The sequence below is a fragment of the Neopsephotus bourkii genome, unplaced genomic scaffold, assembly GCF_033783945.1.
Source record: "Neopsephotus bourkii isolate Nb327-2 ecotype Australia unplaced genomic scaffold, CSIRO-AGI_Nbou_v1 NB_1370, whole genome shotgun sequence".
Taxonomy (NCBI): Eukaryota; Metazoa; Chordata; class Aves; order Psittaciformes; family Psittacidae; genus Neopsephotus; species Neopsephotus bourkii.
The window spans coordinates 73400-90606 of record NW_026901849.1 but is presented as its reverse complement, the minus strand read 5'-3'; the positions used below and the strand labels follow the sequence as shown (position 1 = coordinate 90606).

Here is a 17207-nt window from a genome sequence, read left to right as displayed (position 1 = left end):
TATGAACTTCCAAGGAAGTACATTTCTGTTATTAATTACATTTATTGTTACTTTTTGCAGGTTCCAGTGCTTTTTGTGTTACAGGAATGTCTCTACAATTCAGGACAGGTATGTACACAGCATTTGAGGAGTAAAGCTTGTCCTGATTAAAGGAAATGGCTTCCCAAGTTTTGGTTAATGTTTCCTGTTTGCAGAATCCTGCTGGAGCAAAAAGCTCAGACTGGAAATTTCTGAAAGGGCCCCAGAGGCTTTAAATGTCAAAGCTGAAAGTCATTGGGTTAATGTAGTCTTCCATGTCTGAGCTGGTAATTTGGTGTAGCATGTCCCTACATGCCCTTGCTAAGACCAGCCAAACATAGCTCCCCATCCTGTAATGACTGAAAGTACCCATATGAGTCAGCCTTACTGGATGCCTGTCTGCATTTCAGACTTCAAAAGAGTTAGTTTTATTTTGGGGTACACAAACACCTGAAATAAAAGATAAGGACGTGGTTTCTGCAGTGTGTGCTCAGAAGCAGGGTTGCACTAAAGATACAGTGCCTCTGGGAAAGAGATGCTTCAGCTCATGGCTGTGGGAGTATACTAGCCAGTGCTGGGGCCCAGGCAATTGCTGTTCCTGCTAGTTCAAAGGAGCTGACCTGCATCTGCTCTTGCCCTGTTTGCAGAATAGCTATGCTTTTGCAAACCTTGCTCAAAAGAACCCCGTTAGCCAAATGTTTCCAAAACACCACTTCAGAGAAACACCCACCAGTAAACTTGGCTGATTTGATCAGTCTTTTCACTGGGTGTTTTTCAAAGATGAGTATTTGATGACAGCTCCCTGCTTCCCCAATATAGAGCAATGTATTTGCAAATGAAAATGGCTTTGTAACTTGAGATTAATAGAAATTCCAAGTAGCCTCTGTGTTTTTTGAATCAAATTTAACTTGTTTTCCCCACGCCTATCGTAAAGAACTTTATGGAGAAGAAAGAGGGATGCCTCCAGCATCCTGGATTTATAAAACACTGTATTTAAAGCCAGCTAGATGGTCGGCAGACTTGCATATTGCATGAGTAAATGGTTATTGAATGAAAACCTGGCCCTTGAATCACCAATTGGAAGAAATTGAAGTTTCTCTGTGAGACAGTCCCACTCACTGTCTCAGGAGCTACTCTACTAGATGGCTCAGTCATACAAAGCAGAACAGTTTCATTAAGAGTGCTTGTAAGTCTTTCTGGAAGCGAGGATGTCTCAGTGCTCTTGTGACTTTCATTCTCTGTTCCTTTTACAGATGAGAACCTGAACACAATGTCTTTATCACAGCTGTCTCTGAAAATAATTTTAATGAAAGGAATAATTTTTAATGTCCTGATGACGATACTTGTGTGGAAAAAAAAGTGAGTATGCATGGGGGGCGGATGGCAAGGCCTCTGATAGAAAACATCTGCATCAGTTCATTAGCTGTGAGTGTTCCTTCTCTCTGTAGTAAGTGTTTATGCAGTCTACGCATACACCTTTCTGTATACCAAAAGTAAAATCCCTCCACTCCTTTGGCCATATCATTGCTTTTGCCCACCCCTGAAGTCTATTTACTTTTTCTTATCCACATGCAAATTTAACTTTTTTCTTCTTTCTAGATATCCCTCCCTTCTATTTTACATCCCTCTCTTGTCTGCATTCATCCAGCCAATTCATCCCCTGACCAGTCTCCAGATGGGAATGTTTGATGCTTACTGACTTTAAGACCTTACACCTAATATACTAGCTTTGGTCCAGTGTCTCTCCTCTTTTTATTGCCCAGACACTTCAGGTCTGCAATCTTGTCACTGTATCCCAAATAATGATATAACACACCTTTATTTTGTTACAGGAATGTAAGTAACTAGATGGTGCAGTCCTGAAGTATCAAAAAAGTCTGCTGAGGAATCTTTACCAGAGCATCATCTGCAAGAGGGAACACAGGCATTCCTATTGAAAGAGATATCACTTGCTATCTGTGTATCAGCCAGCCATTATAATCTAAATTGCTTTATTTGCATTGTTCCAAAGCTTACCTAACCTAACTTACTAAACCTAAGCTTAAAATTTCCAGCATTCTGCTCCCCCAGATGCCTGATTCATTTAGCACAACAATGCCTCTTTTTTCATAAAGCACAGTTTGGCATGACTATAAATTACCAAACATCACTCTTACCTACTGGTGTTAAAATGACATCCGATTTCTGTTGTTTGGAGGTGGTGTTTGTTGAAATCTGCAAGTTAAATATTACCTGAATGTGAAGTTTTCATATTTTGGTAGCATTCAGGTATGCACCTCTTAGGGTGCACACCCAAAGACACCGTTGCAGTTGCAACAGTCTGAAAAGCAAAGGGAGAGTTACTCAGGGTCACCCAACTCACTTCATTATCACAGAACAAAACAATGGGGTTTAGTACTTTTTGGGGTCTATCTGGCCTTAACATTTTCTGAATTTAAATCAGCTGAAGATTAGGCTTTGTATTTAGTAAAAATACAAACTACTTTTGTTCTTTTTATTTAGTTCTAATAATCTTTGACATGGTCTGGTGGGAGGTGTCCCATGCCCATGGAACTAGATGATCTTGAGTTTCTTTCCAACCCAAACATTCTAGGATTCTATGATTTTATGATCTTAGATTTCCCAATTTATTTTCATAATCATTGCATAAAACCATACTGAAATATTTTCCTGCCCATGTCTGTGCTCCTTGGAAACACTGCATGCATGTAAAAATCACATGCCGCTATTGGTTGAATTGTATTGGCAATCACATTGATGTCTTTGGCATTTCTTTGGGCCTTTGGCTGCTATTAAACAGTTCTTATCAAAAATAAGAAACTTGTTTGTCTTTTGTATCTGTAGTTTGAGGCACTTGTTTCACCCTTCAAACGAGCTTTAGGAATGAGCCTGGCCTTTAGGGTGAAGGAGGGAAAGGGCATCTGACTCTTCCCTTCAGCCTGGCTTGGCCACCAGGCATTTTTTCCAGGACTGGGGGGATCCACTGCAGGGATCAACGGAGTCTCTTCCCAGAATACCAGAATATCCTTGCTGTGTCTGGGTAAGAAGAGCTTGGAGGGAGGGGAATGGTGGAAAGCAGCTCTCTTCCAAGGGTAGAGTTTGCACTATGTGAAGACAAAGGTAAAATATGGCTTGCCCACAGTAAGGGGAGTAGTCCAGGCTCTTGAAGGCAGATACCTACTGCTATGGAGAACACAGAAACCTAAAGTGCCCTACCTCTGAATGTTCCCCACTCCCAAGCATCACTGGAGAATAAGGTCCCTGCTTTGCATTAATGACACCAACTGTCCAGACTGTGTCTCCAGGCTCAGACTGCTACTGACAAGATGCATTTGGAGGGAGAAATGAGAAGGGTGCTTTGAAAGAAACACAGCCTTTCCTGCAAAGCCTGAACCTTGCTCACACCTCATACCAGTGTCCAAACTGAGTGGCAGGGAAAGCCTTGCTGGATGATGGGGGTGATTCTCCCTCCCTGGGTATTTCTCACCCTGCTGGATTCACAGCAATTGTAAGGAACTCTGATTTTGAAAAGGCTCATGCTTCAAATGCTTTTAGACAAAAGCTGTGGTGCTTCATGTGGGAGAGGGCCCTGTGTGGAAACCAGGCCAGCATTCCTGCCACAGCACAATAGTCTTCCTGGTCTCCTGCCACAGTGCTGCCACCTGACCATTTAGCAGGTCACAGGGTGACAGAGTTACTGACCTCTTCAAGCTTTCTGGGTACAGATGCTCAGGGATTCATTCTCTTGCCTCTCCCTTGAAACAACAGCCACTGATTTCTCTCCAGCTCTTTAAATGTGAGATTTTAGGCAGCTCTTGAAGCTTACATTTTGCTCATGATGAGATCTGTCATGTCACTTGATGAAGCTGCCTAAACCAGATTTGAATTACAAAGCAAGTCATTACATTTCACAGATTTCCAATGGAGTAATCGCATTCCAGAAGCCTTCAGGGAAGGAGGGTTTCCATGCTCACTACCTTTATCCACCTGAAATGTTTTGTGTTGCACTTCAAACCTGCACCTAGCTGTATGGTCAAAGAGGAAGAACAGTGTGCTGCCTCTTTTTCCATATCTTAGCCTTTTCCAGGTTAAATGACCCCAGTAATATGATTTGCCAAGTGAGAAATGGGTGTATAGATAAATGTTGTGACTGAAGTGACTCTTAGTACATGATCTGCAAAACACTGAATTTGTAGGTCTAGTTTAAATATACTTTAGAGATATTAGTGGAGATATCATCACCACTTTGCTCTTTCTTGTTTATTTCAAGAAAGCAAGCCTGCAGTGCAAAGCAAAGGCAGGAAATAACACCGTAGGGCAGGATGTGGAAGGGGTCTGATAGCCCAGGTGGGGCAGGAAGAGGCTGCACCACCAGTTCCATGATGCCACAAACAAGATCTGGGTCACCTTTTGCTGCTCTTCTACACCCAACCACATAAACCACTTCCTCTGGAAAGTGGAGCACAAAACAGGGGGTGAGGGGAGCAGGGCTGGTGTGACACGTGGCAGGGAGGAGGAGATGCGTGTGGAAAAGAACAGCAGACGTTAGACCACAAGCCAATATTGAATGAGGTTAAGGCACCCTCCCTTCCTGCCCCTTCCCCACAGCCTGCTCTTAGTTCTGGGGGGAAGTTGTTTTGGGCATGGCAGGAAAGATTGAGCTATCTATAGCATGGGCAGGGTAAACAAAGGGAAAAAATACATTATAAAGCATGGTGAGTGGCAGGGAGAGATCTTAGAACTGTGAATTTGCTGATAGGCCTCTGCACCCTGTTATACAGGCAGTGAATCTGGGCAGAAAAATCCTTTCACTTCTCACTCAAAAGAGAAGGGAGGAAGATGGGGCAGGCCAGAGTCCTCTCACATTAGCAAGGAAGGAGATACCACCATGGTCCATCTCTAGCACCCTCTCCCCAACACCAGTCCCTTAATACCTAGTTATGAGTAGATGAATTTGCACCCTTTCTAGGGTTTTGTTGGAGAAATTACCCTGACATCTGTCACCAAAGTATGGTCTGTGTAAGGAACAAAGCTTCAAGTTATCTACAGACCTGTTAAAACTTAATCACATGTGGAAGTAGCTCTAATGGGACCTGAATTCTACTGCTGAGTTCATGGCAACTAGTGGCATTGCAAGCTGGTAAATATTAGCGGGGGGAAGGAACCCTACAGAACCCCCACTTTTTCCCCTTTTCCACAGGCTCCATGTAGTGCTTAAGCAGAAGTGGCCATAGAAGTGTCCTTGTTTGGAGCAATCTCAAGCCAAACCGTGGGGAGACCGAGCCACGCAAACCACAAGGAGGCACTAGCAGCTCACAAACAGCAGTGGCAAAGGGGAAAGCCGGAGCTGCTCCGCCTCTTGTGAACACGCTGGCTCTGCTCTGCCTGGCTGAGGGCCTCTCTTACGGGAAAGAGCTCGGTGCCTCATTTACAAGATCTGCCTTGCTGTCATGTTCCCTACCTGCTCCCCGGCAGTACAAACCCAGCTTAATGCCTGGGGCTGGAGGGAGATGGTGCTATCAGAGCTGGCATGAATTCTCTTTTCCTACCAGACCCAGACAGCATCCTTTGAGACAGTAAAGACCCAGCTCCCTCATACCTCATTCTTCAGAGCCTATAATAGGCAAGAGACTTAGGAGCCCCAGGTTTCACACTTTTATAGGTTTAATGGCTGCAGCACATCTGGAAATGCTAAAAGGAAAAAGGTGGTGAAGAGAAGCCATAATCTAACACTGAAGTTAAAGCTTTCAGACCCCGTATTTTACCTCCCAAGTGCCAGCAGACAAACATTTCCTTCCACATTATGTCAACATATATTTTACCTATCCAGTGTTTCTGCTGCAGAGCACACCAGACAAGCCTGAAGCAAGGACAGAGCCTCATGCATGAAGGCAACACCAGTAAATTCTCCAACCAAAGGTGTGGAGGGGCAGGAAATAGGAAGATGAAAAGAGTGGATGACAACCGAGTTTCCATGACTTGTTTCCTGCTTCCCTCTGAAACTGGGGCACAGAAAAAAGCCTGCTGGGTAGAACAGGAGGTAAAAGGCACTGAGCTATGCCTGAGACGAAACTTGGGTGTCAGAAGAATTTCTGTATTGATCAGCAATAGGGAAAAGCCGGCAGTATCATAAAAGGTTTTTATTGACAGAAAGGATTACAGTCACTGTAACAAGGGAGCAGACCCCTCCATAGGGCAGTCTGAGGGAAAGAAATCTTGAGCCCTGTGTCTCCTTCTTCCACCAAGAAGTAGCTAAGACTCTGCTGGGGAACAGCCCTTCCCAATGCCACGTTTGACATCAGAGCTCAAGACCTGGTAAGAAAGAAAGAAATAAAGGCAATGTGAGCAAGGCTTCTGCAATGGGAAATACCCCACAGGCCCCAATGATCTTATAGCCCCTTGCAACTGTAACAACAGGGCATATCCTCCATTTTCCAGCACCCAACTCCCTGCTCTCATCTGCTGAGAAACTTCAGACTTAAGACGCCAGCCATTCCATGGCCTCCAAATAGGACAATCCTCACCCAAACAGCCCAGGACTTCCAGCATCCAAAGCCTCTCTTTCAAAGAACAGAGTATTTATCACATAAGAGGAAACATGAGCAAGTCTGTGTAATACTCCTACTTAAGCTGCTTTTTAAATGATAAAAGCCAAAGAAGAAACTACATGCATGAAATCAGAAAGCCATAAATCCTAACCCAAAAGCTTTACTGTACTTGGCCAAGACAAAGCTGTGAGCTAGATTCACTATCTTTCTCGTTCTCTCCCAGGTACAGAAGTACTGCAGTCCTGTGACCTGGGGTTCCCCCTTTTGTGACCACATGGATCCGTACCTTAGAGTCTCTTCTAGAGCTCAGCCAACAAAATTGATGACGACGAGATGGAGGATGGTGTTGGCAAAGAGGAAATCAGCAAACGCCCGCTCTGGTGAAATGCCTTGGAACTCGCCTTTGTTCTGGGGGTTGATCTGGATCCGGAGGCAGACTGTATGGTAGAGAACGGATAAGAGATTAGTGACCAGAAAAAGCAGCACAGTTGTCTTGGGGCAGCCCACCCCAGTCTGGGACGCCTTTCCAGGTGGCTACCACAAGAAAAGGTAATTCCATCTTTACTGTAAGATGAACGGGACACTGGCAAGGGATTTGTGCAGGGCTTTTATACAATCAACTGCCATAGCACTACACCATCGGGGGGGGGGGGCAAGCGAATCCGAAGAATGGGCTTAGATGGGATTAGTGTAAACACAGCGATATCTCTAGATCCTCCACTGGGTGTGTTGGGGAGGGCTGCACAGGAGCAAGGTGGTTTTGGGGAGTACTATGAGTGAGCAACACCCTGAAAAAGTCATTGCTAGAGCTGGAGTGAAACTACATGGGCACTACTAAACATAAAGTAGTAATAAGGAGGGCTCCTTGACTGCCAGGGAGGACACCCTGGGAGTGACATATGGGCAGGAACCAGGGGGCTTCTGGCAGCAGAACAACGGGGGCGGGAGGGGCGTTGGAGGCTGTTATGGGACCTCCCCGGCTGCCGGGTTGAGGGAATCCTACGTTTCCTACAAGGCAAACGGGCATTTCCAAGCAGCGCTCTGAGGGGCCGGGGGCCTCCGGCTGGGGGTGCCGGAGTCGCTGGGGGAGGCTCAGGCTTTGTGTGGAGGGGGTCCCAGAGAACACCGCGCGGGGCCACGGCGGGCACTCACCACCGAGGATGAAGCTGCCGACGGCGGAGATGAAGCCGCTGAGGAAGGAGTTGAAGGGGAAGGTGCCGACGCCGAGGCAGTAGCCGAACTGCAGCGCGCCGGTGAGCAGCACGTACAGGAGGTAGGCGTCCAGCACCTTGAGGCGGCTCGGCGTGCCGCTGCCGTACTCCGCCAGGAAACGCCGCACCACCGAACCCACCGAGCCCGCGCCCGCCGCACCGGAGGCCGCCGCACCCGACATGGTCCCGCCGGCCCGGCTGAGCTGGGCGGAAGCGGCTGCGCGCAGTGCTTCCGGGGCGCGGCGGGACGGCGCAGGCGCAAGCCCAGCGCGCAGCCGTGTCAGAGGGTGCTGTGCTGGCGCTTGCCCGTTAAGGGGCGGAGCTGGGAGGCGCTGCCGGCGCGGTGCGCATGTGCGGGAGGCGTGGCGCGGCAAGGGATGGGGATGGGGATGGGGATGATGGGGATGGGGATGGGGATGATGGGGATGGGGATGGGGATGGGGATGGGGATGGGAATGGGAGGGCGGGCGGTACGGAGCGGGTCCTGTGCGGCCATGGGCGTGAGTTAAACCTCAGTCAGTGATCTGATGGGCAGAGAGCTGCTGCTGCGGCTGCCAGCAAGGTCAAGCTGAAATAAGTTCAAGCTAAAAGTAGCCTAGGAAAAGCCTGGCAAGTCCTTAACTCTTGCTTGGCTTGATACCGGGACATAAAGGGTTAACATTGTGCCTGCTTGCTTAAGCACTGTCTGTGCTTGGTGAAGCAGAACCGTAGGAGTCAAAAGTTGCTAGAACGGTGAAGCAGAATTGCAGGAGTTACAGCTGCTAGGCAGAATTGTAGTAGATAAGATTCATAGCTTAATATTTAAGACATTCTTGTTTAAATAGTATCTCTAGAAAGAAAAGGCACAAAAGATAGCCAGAGTAACAAAATTTGCAAACTTGACAAGTTTCTGCTTTAAGATACATAAAACTCTCTTGTACCAAACCTGAGGTTTGGGTAGGAGCCAAAACCCTATTGAGTCTGCGTGAAAGCAAGAGGTTACTTGCAGTGATGAAGAGGAGCTACAGGCCTTCATCCTCATGGCCCCCTAATTACCACCACCAGGAGGCACTGCACAGATGCATCAGTGGGACAAATGCCAGAAAACTAATTATAATCCTAGACGGGAATAGGTTTTGCATATGTATTAGGTGTGAAGCAATCTCTTGTTTAGGTAATCATTATATGTAATATAAATGATGTGGCAAAGGAAAGGCGCGCATGCTTTTGGAGGAGCAATTTCCATGTGCCTCAGTGCTGAATAAAGCATCCCTACTTTACAACTCTAATGAGTTGTGGAGTCTATCCATGTATCAGGCTAACCCAGAGCGGGGTTATGCTTGTCCAAGAGCAGTGGCAGAGCTTTGCTTAGTGTGTTACAATATACAGCTCTCTAGGAAGGGACTCCTTTCGTGCCTGTCCTGCTGACTCAATGGCCCCTGGAAGGAAGCATCATAGGCCCAAGTACTGGGCAGCCATTAACCTAATGGTTTTGATCTCACAGAGCAGAGAAGGAGGGGTTCAATGTCTAATGTAAGGGAGGATGGGGTCTGAGTTTCCACATTTAGGCCTGAATGTGTTTGGCTCCAGAGATGACCCAGTGTGTTGAGGATGGAGCCTGGCTTGTGGTTCATGAATGTGTCAGCAGTGGGTGTGATACACGGATAGACTCCACAACTCGTTAAAGTTGTAAAGTAGGTATGCTTTTATTCAGCACTGAGACGCATGGGGGATAGTTCCTCGAAAGGCATGCGTGCCTCAGTGTTGTTTCCCTCTACATTTATTCTCTAAAGTTATGCATGCTCATAAGCTTGCACAATACGCCTATACATATTCATGTCTTATCCCTGCTTCGTGTTATAATGAGCTAGAAGGTCCTTTGTGCCTGCGCAGTGCCCCTCTGGTCGTGGGCAGGAATCTCAAGATGAAGTAAATGAGTCTTCCTCTTGTGAGTAGGGGTCTTCAAGATGAAATAAATGAGTCTTCCTCGAGCCTGAACTTTTCACCTCTAGCCATCATGCATGCTCTTTAGGAGTCTAGTCAAAGTCCAAATCACAAAGCTGGTCTTCACTGGATCTAAGTAACTGTGCCTCCCCCTTATCAGTCTGTTTCTTATCAGTCTGTTTCTTATCAGTCTGTTTCTCCCCCTTATCAATAGCCTATTGTCCTGGTACTGCATGGCAAGCTGGGCAGGTATTTGCAAACAACACTTTCTGTTAAACAGGCAAAATTCCTTTATCCCCTCTTGCACAACCCCCTTGTACGACCCCCTTGTACAACCCCCTTGTACATTGGTCAACTCTCTGCATCAGGTGTTGCAGTCACAGTGTCTTCACTGATCGTTACGACTGAGCAGGACCTGTGTATCTCCAGGTTTGGAGAGGTGGGTTCATGGTGTTTCCATTCCACATGCCACGTATTTGGACTGCTGACTGAAAGGACCACCTTCCTGATAGCTGGGGATTGCTCTTTGGCCTCTGTAGGGGAAGTTTGATACAGGATGAATCTCTGGATTGCTGTGCTGCCTGTAAGCAAAGTCTATGAGTTTCTGCTCTGATGAGCCCTGATGGGAAAACATCGTCCAGAGACGTTTCTGGTCTTCCATCTCACGCTGGGCTCTATTAAAACTCCAAGTAACTTTGCTTTCTGTTTCTCTCTGTGTTTCTTGAAGGCACCTTGCCAGGTTTTGCTGTAGCTACAAACAACAGGGAGGTAGCACCACATTGCTCAAGGGGCTCATTAAACTGCTGACAGCCATAATGAGTTCTGCATTCTGCCACTCCCTGTAGAGTTTTAAGCATTGTGTAGCCAATTAGGGAGCTCTCAGGTGTGTTTCAGTCAATATAAACAGCATTGTTGTTGGTTGTCATTCATCTTAATGATGCCTGACCAGAAGAATGAAAATGAAGACATTTTGAAAGGCAATGACTCTGGCTTATATCCTGGTGGGGATCAGACAGAGGTAGAAGTGTCTTTGTGGTCAAGCAACGAGTGGCCAGAGTCCCAAGTTTGATTCATGTGCTGGCAATAAGTGTTCTTATTCTAGCCTGTTCTGTCATCACTGCCACCCACAGCAGTGTCAAAGGCTTTATGTGCAAAGCTTTTGCCTTCTCTAGTTCGCACTGTCTTTACCTGTTGTACTCACTGTGCACAGAAACAGGAGGCCTAGTGATCACCATTGGAGAAGAATGCCAGGGCCTTCTTTTCATGAAAAAAATTAGAAATCTTAATTAAAAAAGAAATAATCCCATCTCTTACTGTGGTCCCCTTGAGCTCCACTTTCTTCAGGACATGAACCCTGGAAAGAGCTGTCTCTATGGAGAGATGGACAAGTGATAGAAATGTTAAGAGACATGGTGGAAGGACTCTCCAGCTGATGTTCTCAGCAGGTTACAGGCACGGGCATGGCTGAGACACAGCTGGGGCTGGTCATCGCATGGGGACCTAATCATCCCATCTATTCTTTACTTAGCCAGTTGTCCACTCAGAGCACAGTGTCCTAACCTAGAGAGAGGAGACTGTCAAAAGTCTTGCTAAAGTCAAGGTAAATGATGGCCACTGCTCTCCCCATTCATAGTGCCATACTTAGAGATGGCAATCACATTGGTCAGGCCTGGTTTACCCTTGGTAAATGCATGTTAACTATTCCAGTTCTCTTCCTCTCCTTTGTATGCCCTAATGTGCATTTCCAGAAGACTTGCTCCATGAATTTTTCAGCCTTCTTAGAAAACGTCTGCTTCTCCTCTTTGCTGGCTTTCACTTTCACCTTTTCATTCCGTGTATCCTGCCAGCATGACATGTAATTCAGGTTAATCTGCTTCCTGGGACCCTTTTAACCGCATGCTTTCTGTTTTACCAAGAGATAAAGCAGAAAGCTGCAAACCGCTTTGCTTGCTGTGATGTATGAGATTGTGATATCAAATGAGCACAGACCCAAAATGAGGAGATGCTTCAGACAACACCAAGCCACAGCACTGAATGATAAGGGTCCTTGCACTGTGTCGCTGTCCTTGTCTTTGGGCTTTGTCCAGGAAGCAGGAGACACTGTCTTGCAATAGCCTCTGACCTGCAGTTTCTCTTACATGGCTTTGCCTTTGATTTTGGCCCCTTGTGGGCCAAGGGACATTAGCACTGGCAGTCTGAGGGGACTTGTAACAGGATGCCAGCAAACACATTTTGGGACTGTAGAAAAGATAGTAGGGGATGGATAAAGCAAGGGTCAGAGGTGGGGATATGGAAAGAGCAGGGTAGCCTGAAGAGAAACGTGTGCGGGACTTCATTTCCTGGTGAAAAACTGCAAACCCTGAGAAAAGCAGCCACAGAATGAGATTAGAAATACCTATCTTATCTTTAAGATATAGCCTAACCTCAGCTGGGCATAGGTCTTTCCCACAAAGCGGTTTGCTTTAGTGTCTGTACCTCTGTGGCCTGCGGCACAGTGTGCTTTAACTGTTGAAACCCTAGAGGAACCTGGCAGCTCAGAGGTGGAAGATTGGTTAAATGTTGATTAAAGGTTAAAGTTTTGTCTAAGTGCCAGCAACCAGAGTCCCTGGGCCCTATGTGGGCAGGAACTGGAGAGGCCAGCAGCCTGCATGGGTAGGGTAAGGGGCTTGTAAAGCAGGTATTGAAGTGGCTGTAACATTTGGCTGGGTATCAGACATATTCCAGGGTTCAATAGCAGGACCAAGCCAAACCCTGCAGAGCCCATGAGGTCTGGACATCACCTGAGAGAGCCATTTCTGTGTGTGTGTGGCAAGTGGAGATGGGAAGGATCCAAGGGGCAGCTACTGCATAGGGTATCTCAGCATGGTACCTATGCAGCTAGTGCATGGGTATCTAAGGCTGGTTTCTGGGCATGTACATCACACGTATGTGCCTGTGGATGTGTTTTTGTGTGTAAGTGGGTCTGTGTGCCAGCAGCTGGAGCAGGGTTGGGGCCTCAGGGGCTTGCTTGCACCAATGTCAACAGCAAGGAGGGCAGTAGGTTGGTGTAGGTGAGGCATGAGGGGCTGTACCAGCAGTCCATGCCTCCCGAGGGGATGGTTTGGGGTTCATTTGTCAGGATTTTATTTTTAATTTTTATTTTTTTTCCCTGCTAACCCTTCTTCATGAATTCTTTCTGCTTTTCTATCCCACTTAGACTTTTTGGAAAAAGCTTCCATCAAGAATGCAATGTTTCTTTGGAAGATCCCCTGTGAAATTACGAGGAAAAGAAAATGATTTAGAAATGCGTCTTTATGAGAGCTGAAGGAAGGAATGACATGGAAATGTGCTCAAGTCTGTGATAACATCATCTGAGACAGCAACTCTGATTGCTTGTACACATTTTCTTTAGGTTTTTGGACAGTATCCAGCACTAAGTCTTGGCTTGCACAAGCATCTCAGTATGACTTTTCTCATCAGATTAAAATGACTTATTTCCTTGAATTATATCAATCCCTTTGTTGCTTACCATTAAAGGCAGAATCTGTTCACAACATTGAGGGATTTTCCTATTCTTCAATCAGTTTTGCACTAATTCGTCACTTAAGCAGTTTGCAATTTACACTGGGGCACGGAGCTGAGGCAGGGCTTTAAGGTCTCTTCCAGGCCAAAATGTTCAGTGATTTTATGATGATGGTTCTGTGATGTTGGCATGCATTAATTAGTCTAATAAAAGGAACTGCCACAAGAGTCCAGCAGCCAGGGCGCTTTCTTACATGACTCCTTTTGTCTCCTTTTCAAGAAAAAAGATGACTTTAGGTTCAGATGAGTTTTCTAAAGCCTGATATTTCAGTTTCACATAATCATTGACAAGAGCTTGTTCATGCCTTTTGAAAAACGCTGCATTTGTTCACTGCTGTCCTCAGGGCCTTCCTTATGTTGTTATTTCTTAAGCTGTAGATGAGGGGATTGACCAGTGGAGTCAGAACTGTGTAGCAGACAGAGAACGCTTTGTGGAGGTTTTTCAGCATGTTTGACTTTGGTACCAAGTACACAACAATCAAGGTCCCATAGAAAAGTGTCACCACAGTGAGGTGGGAAGAGCAAGTAGAAAAAGCCTTATGCCTTCCTGTGGAGGATGGGATCCTGAGGACAGTGTTGCTGATGTACACATACGATAGGAGTGTCAAGAGAAACGGGGGTAGTGTCAAAAGGGAGGCCAAGATGAATGTTACAAGCTCTATCCAATGGGTATCACTGCAGGAGAGCTTTACCACTGGTGTGAAGTCACAGAAGAAATGATCGATTTCATTTGGGCCACAGAACGTTAGCTGTGGCATCAGAGAGGTGACTGTGGCACTAGCCAACAGCCCACTAACCCAAGAGACACTTGCTAACTGGAGGCAGCACCGGTTATTCATTATCGTTGTATAATGTAATGGTTTGCATATCGCGATGTAGCGGTCATAAGACATGACAGTCAGGAGACAGCATTCTGCACCTGCTAGCCCAGTGAAGAAAAAGTACTGCAAAAAGCAACCCTGAAGTGAAATAACATATTTGTTTGTCAGGAAACTCGCCAGCATTCTGGGCAGGATGGTGGAGGTGTAACAGGTCTCCAAGAATGACAGATTCCCCAGGAAAAAGAACATGGGATTGTGGAGGTGATGATCAGTCACAACCAGCGCCATGATCAGGAGGTTCCCTAACACAGTTGTAATGTAGATCACTAGAAACACCAAGAAGAGGATAAACTGTACTTCTGGGATGCTTTGGAAACCTAGAATGATGAATTCCATGACGGCTGTTTTATTCACTTGCTCTGTTCTCATGACTGTAACAGTTACAGTAAACTCTTTAACATAAAAACTTAATCTGCTTTTAAACTATTATTCAGATGTTGAAAAATAAAATAAAATAAAGGAAGTTGCTTTGCAGGCTTCGTGTGAAATAAGAAAGATCTGTGCCTGGTACTGCACCCTCAGTGAATGCCAGGGACCTGACTTTCTTTGGAGAGTTGGAAAAGCCGATTTGCAGTGATTATTCAGAGAATAATTTCTACACTCACAGGTACTTGCTTTGAATCTCAACCATAGATTGCATCTTGTGCAGTAGAAATGTTTAATTTTCTTGTACTTTTCAGTTTCATCTCTTGAGATGCCATTTTTCTGTAAGAGTCAAGTATTGATTTACTGCAGCTTATCATGATTTCCCAATCATAAAGCAACCATGTTTGATGGCCAAGTAGGTAGTAAAGGAGGTAATAAAGTTATTTCCCCTGTTACCAGCTTGGAAAGATAAAGGTATTTAATGTTCAGTTTTTACTGTATTTTCTGGTATGTAAAGCTGGTTTTAAAGATGTTCAGTGGGCACAAGTAAGTCCTGCTTATTGTCTGCTTTTGTCTGAACCAAAATGCCTCTTCTGTTCAGAGATCCTCAGAGAGATCGGCTGTGGCTAAGAAAAGTTAAAAAAAAATAAAAATAATAAAAAAAAAAGTAAATCAATTTTATTACATAACCTACAATTATTTTTATTTTCAAAACTTTTCTTTTCTTGCCAGTATTTTATTAGCTTCAGAATAATGATTCCTTTTTTTGTATGCTTATTTTTTAAAAAAGAAAGTTAATTTCAGTTCATTGAAAATGAAAAAAAAGTTAATTTCAGTTCATTGAAAATGGTTCCTGGTATCTTTTTACCCTTTTTTTCTTCCTCATAAATTGTATGAGAACTGAGGAAGAACTGAAATGACCTGTTTTTCTCTCTGCATGAGGCAGTTGAAAATGAAAGAGTTTTTTATCTTTTAAACCAGGATGTTTTCATAAGGAAGGAAACTAAGAAAAGGCAAAGCGGTGCAGAAGAGGGTTGTAAATGCAGAAATGTAAAATGACCTTTCCCACTCCTATCTATTTCCCAAGAAAAATCTAACACAGCTTTTCCTCTTTAATTTTTAGTCTTGAAAGAGCTTACCGTGTTCATTCATTTTCCATTTCTTAGTGGATGGGTGTAGGTAGTGCAGAACATCACCAGGCTTTCACCGTGTCATATTCAAAGACTGTTATGAAATGTTATGAGAGTTCCCTTCTTCATCTTTTATGCAGTCCTTCTACCTGCTCAGTAAATAAGCCTCACTATGCCTGGAAAGCTCTAGATTGACTCATGATACATGTAATTTTTCCCTTGGGGAAAAAAAAAGCAAAACCTGGCATCTCCTGTTGTCATTTGCAGAGTAACTCCCTTAGCACTTCTCCTAGAGGCATTTAAAACTGGGGCTGTGGGAGGCTCTTAAGAGTAATGTTTCTTTTCAGACAATAAGAAAGTTTTAGAAAGTAAAAGAACTGCCTTGAGAGGAGACTATTAAAGAGACAAAACACTTTGTCACAAAACTTCCATTTTTTTGCTACTTATTTGCCACTCCAGAATGGTGAGCATCTGATCCAGGTCCTCTGTCTTATCTACCAAACCTCTTCAATTGTCCCACATCAGAATCATAGAATCATAGAATAGTTAGGGTTGGAAATAATGTGTCTAAACTGGCAATAGCTGCCTTTGTAAGAAAATGAATCTTGCTGTACCTATTTAGGTCCTATGTATAGGCAACAGAGTGACAGACAGTGCAGGAAAACCTCCCTCTTTTCAAGGGTGTTAAGTGATGTCTCTGCAAGGAAAATAAAACCTTTGAAAGACAGAGATGAACAGAATGCAGAAATAATTGGAAAAAGAAAAAAATCACACCCATTTTCCCCATGGGAATATGGGAAATCACCTCATTTTCCAGCTAGATAATGTACAAACCTTATTAGTAAAAAGAGAAGATATTTGCCCTATGCTGTTGGCTACAAAAGCAAGTTATCAAGATGATAACTGCAACAATAGCAAGAAGTAATATCATACCTGGTGTGAGTGGTCAGCAATGCAGGGAGAAAGAGAAAAGAGAGTAAGAGAGGCATTTTAAAGATATGGAACCCACCAAGAGTCATTTCAGCTTACTCCTCTGTTAGACACTTGTTGAAAGCAATAAGGTCCTGTTGACCCTTCTTTCCTTAAGACTGAAAAAAATCCACTGATGGAGCAGCCATAAAGGCAAGCCAGTGATGGAAACATACCACACAAAAAGTTAACTACTTAGCTGAGGGGACAGGATATCCCTGATACGCTTAGCTCAGAGCCTGTGATAAATACAGAACAAAGAAAAAACAGTAACAAACCAGCCTTCCGAGAAAGCAGAAGGTAACACCTAAAGTTCCCGGAAGCTCCAGTTTATCTACACCGCTTACACCCATTTCTGTATCTGCACCAGGAGTATAAATGTGATTATTTAACCAAAGCGATCCTCTGTGGCTGAGATCTTCCATAAAGACAGGACCTGGTTGACGCTGGACTCTGTGGCACAGATCATCTTTGAAGTGAGACCTTTCTGACATTGGCTGTCTCCACCCAGGCATTGTTTGGTGAGTGCCATACTGGTAACACCTCAAGCAGTATATGTATTGTGTATGGAGAGATGTGGAGAGATTGCAGGAGCTGAGC

General features: G+C 44.9%; 3 protein-coding genes and 1 long non-coding RNA gene across 5 annotated transcripts in view; 2 read left to right on the top strand and 2 right to left on the bottom strand.

Annotated features, from left to right (window-relative positions):
- Positions 1-2369, top strand: part of LOC133219562 (T cell receptor alpha chain MC.7.G5-like) — a 52415-nt gene extending 50046 nt beyond the window's left edge. For both annotated transcript variants that reach the window (XM_061366965.1, XM_061366966.1), the window contains 3 exons: positions 61-108; positions 1272-1377; positions 1851-2369. In XM_061366965.1, coding sequence (XP_061222949.1) covers positions 61-108; positions 1272-1377; positions 1851-1866 — 170 coding nt within the window. In that variant the 3' untranslated portion in view covers positions 1867-2369. The remainder of the gene's footprint in view (positions 1-60; positions 109-1271; positions 1378-1850) is intronic.
- Positions 2370-6143: 3774 nt separating this feature from the next.
- On the bottom strand, positions 6144-8031 carry DAD1 (defender against cell death 1). The gene is made up of 3 exons (XM_061367051.1): positions 7719-8031; positions 6853-7003; positions 6144-6330 (listed from the first exon to the last, which is right to left on the bottom strand). The coding sequence occupies exons 1-2, from the start codon at positions 7957-7959 to the stop codon at positions 6873-6875; spliced, it is 372 nt and encodes a 123-aa protein (XP_061223035.1). The 5' UTR covers positions 7960-8031; the 3' UTR covers positions 6144-6330; positions 6853-6872.
- Positions 8032-12180: 4149 nt separating this feature from the next.
- Positions 12181-13429, top strand: LOC133219561 (uncharacterized). Its single transcript, XR_009727467.1, has 2 exons — positions 12181-12357; positions 12897-13429. It is a non-coding gene; the product is annotated as an uncharacterized LOC133219561 (long non-coding RNA).
- A 130-nt stretch (positions 13430-13559) lies between these two features.
- On the bottom strand, positions 13560-15115 carry LOC133219560 (olfactory receptor 2AP1-like). The gene has a single exon (XM_061366963.1). The coding sequence runs from the start codon at positions 14509-14511 to the stop codon at positions 13561-13563; it is 951 nt and encodes a 316-aa protein (XP_061222947.1). The 5' UTR covers positions 14512-15115; the 3' UTR covers position 13560.
- Positions 15116-17207: the final 2092 nt, after the last annotated feature.

What these genes read in the sequence shown, in the direction of transcription:
- DAD1 (XM_061367051.1), bottom strand. Translation starts at nt 7,959, where the DNA reads ATGTCGGGTGCGGCGGCCTCCGGTGCGGCGGGCGCGGGCTCGGTGGGT. An exon ending in CGGCAGCTTCATCCTCGGTG is followed by an intron (nt 7,004 to 7,718) that starts GTGAGTGCCCGC and finishes TCTACCATACAG; the next exon opens with TCTGCCTCCGGATCCAGATC.
- LOC133219560 (XM_061366963.1), bottom strand. Translation starts at nt 14,511, where the DNA reads ATGAGAACAGAGCAAGTGAATAAAACAGCCGTCATGGAATTCATCATT.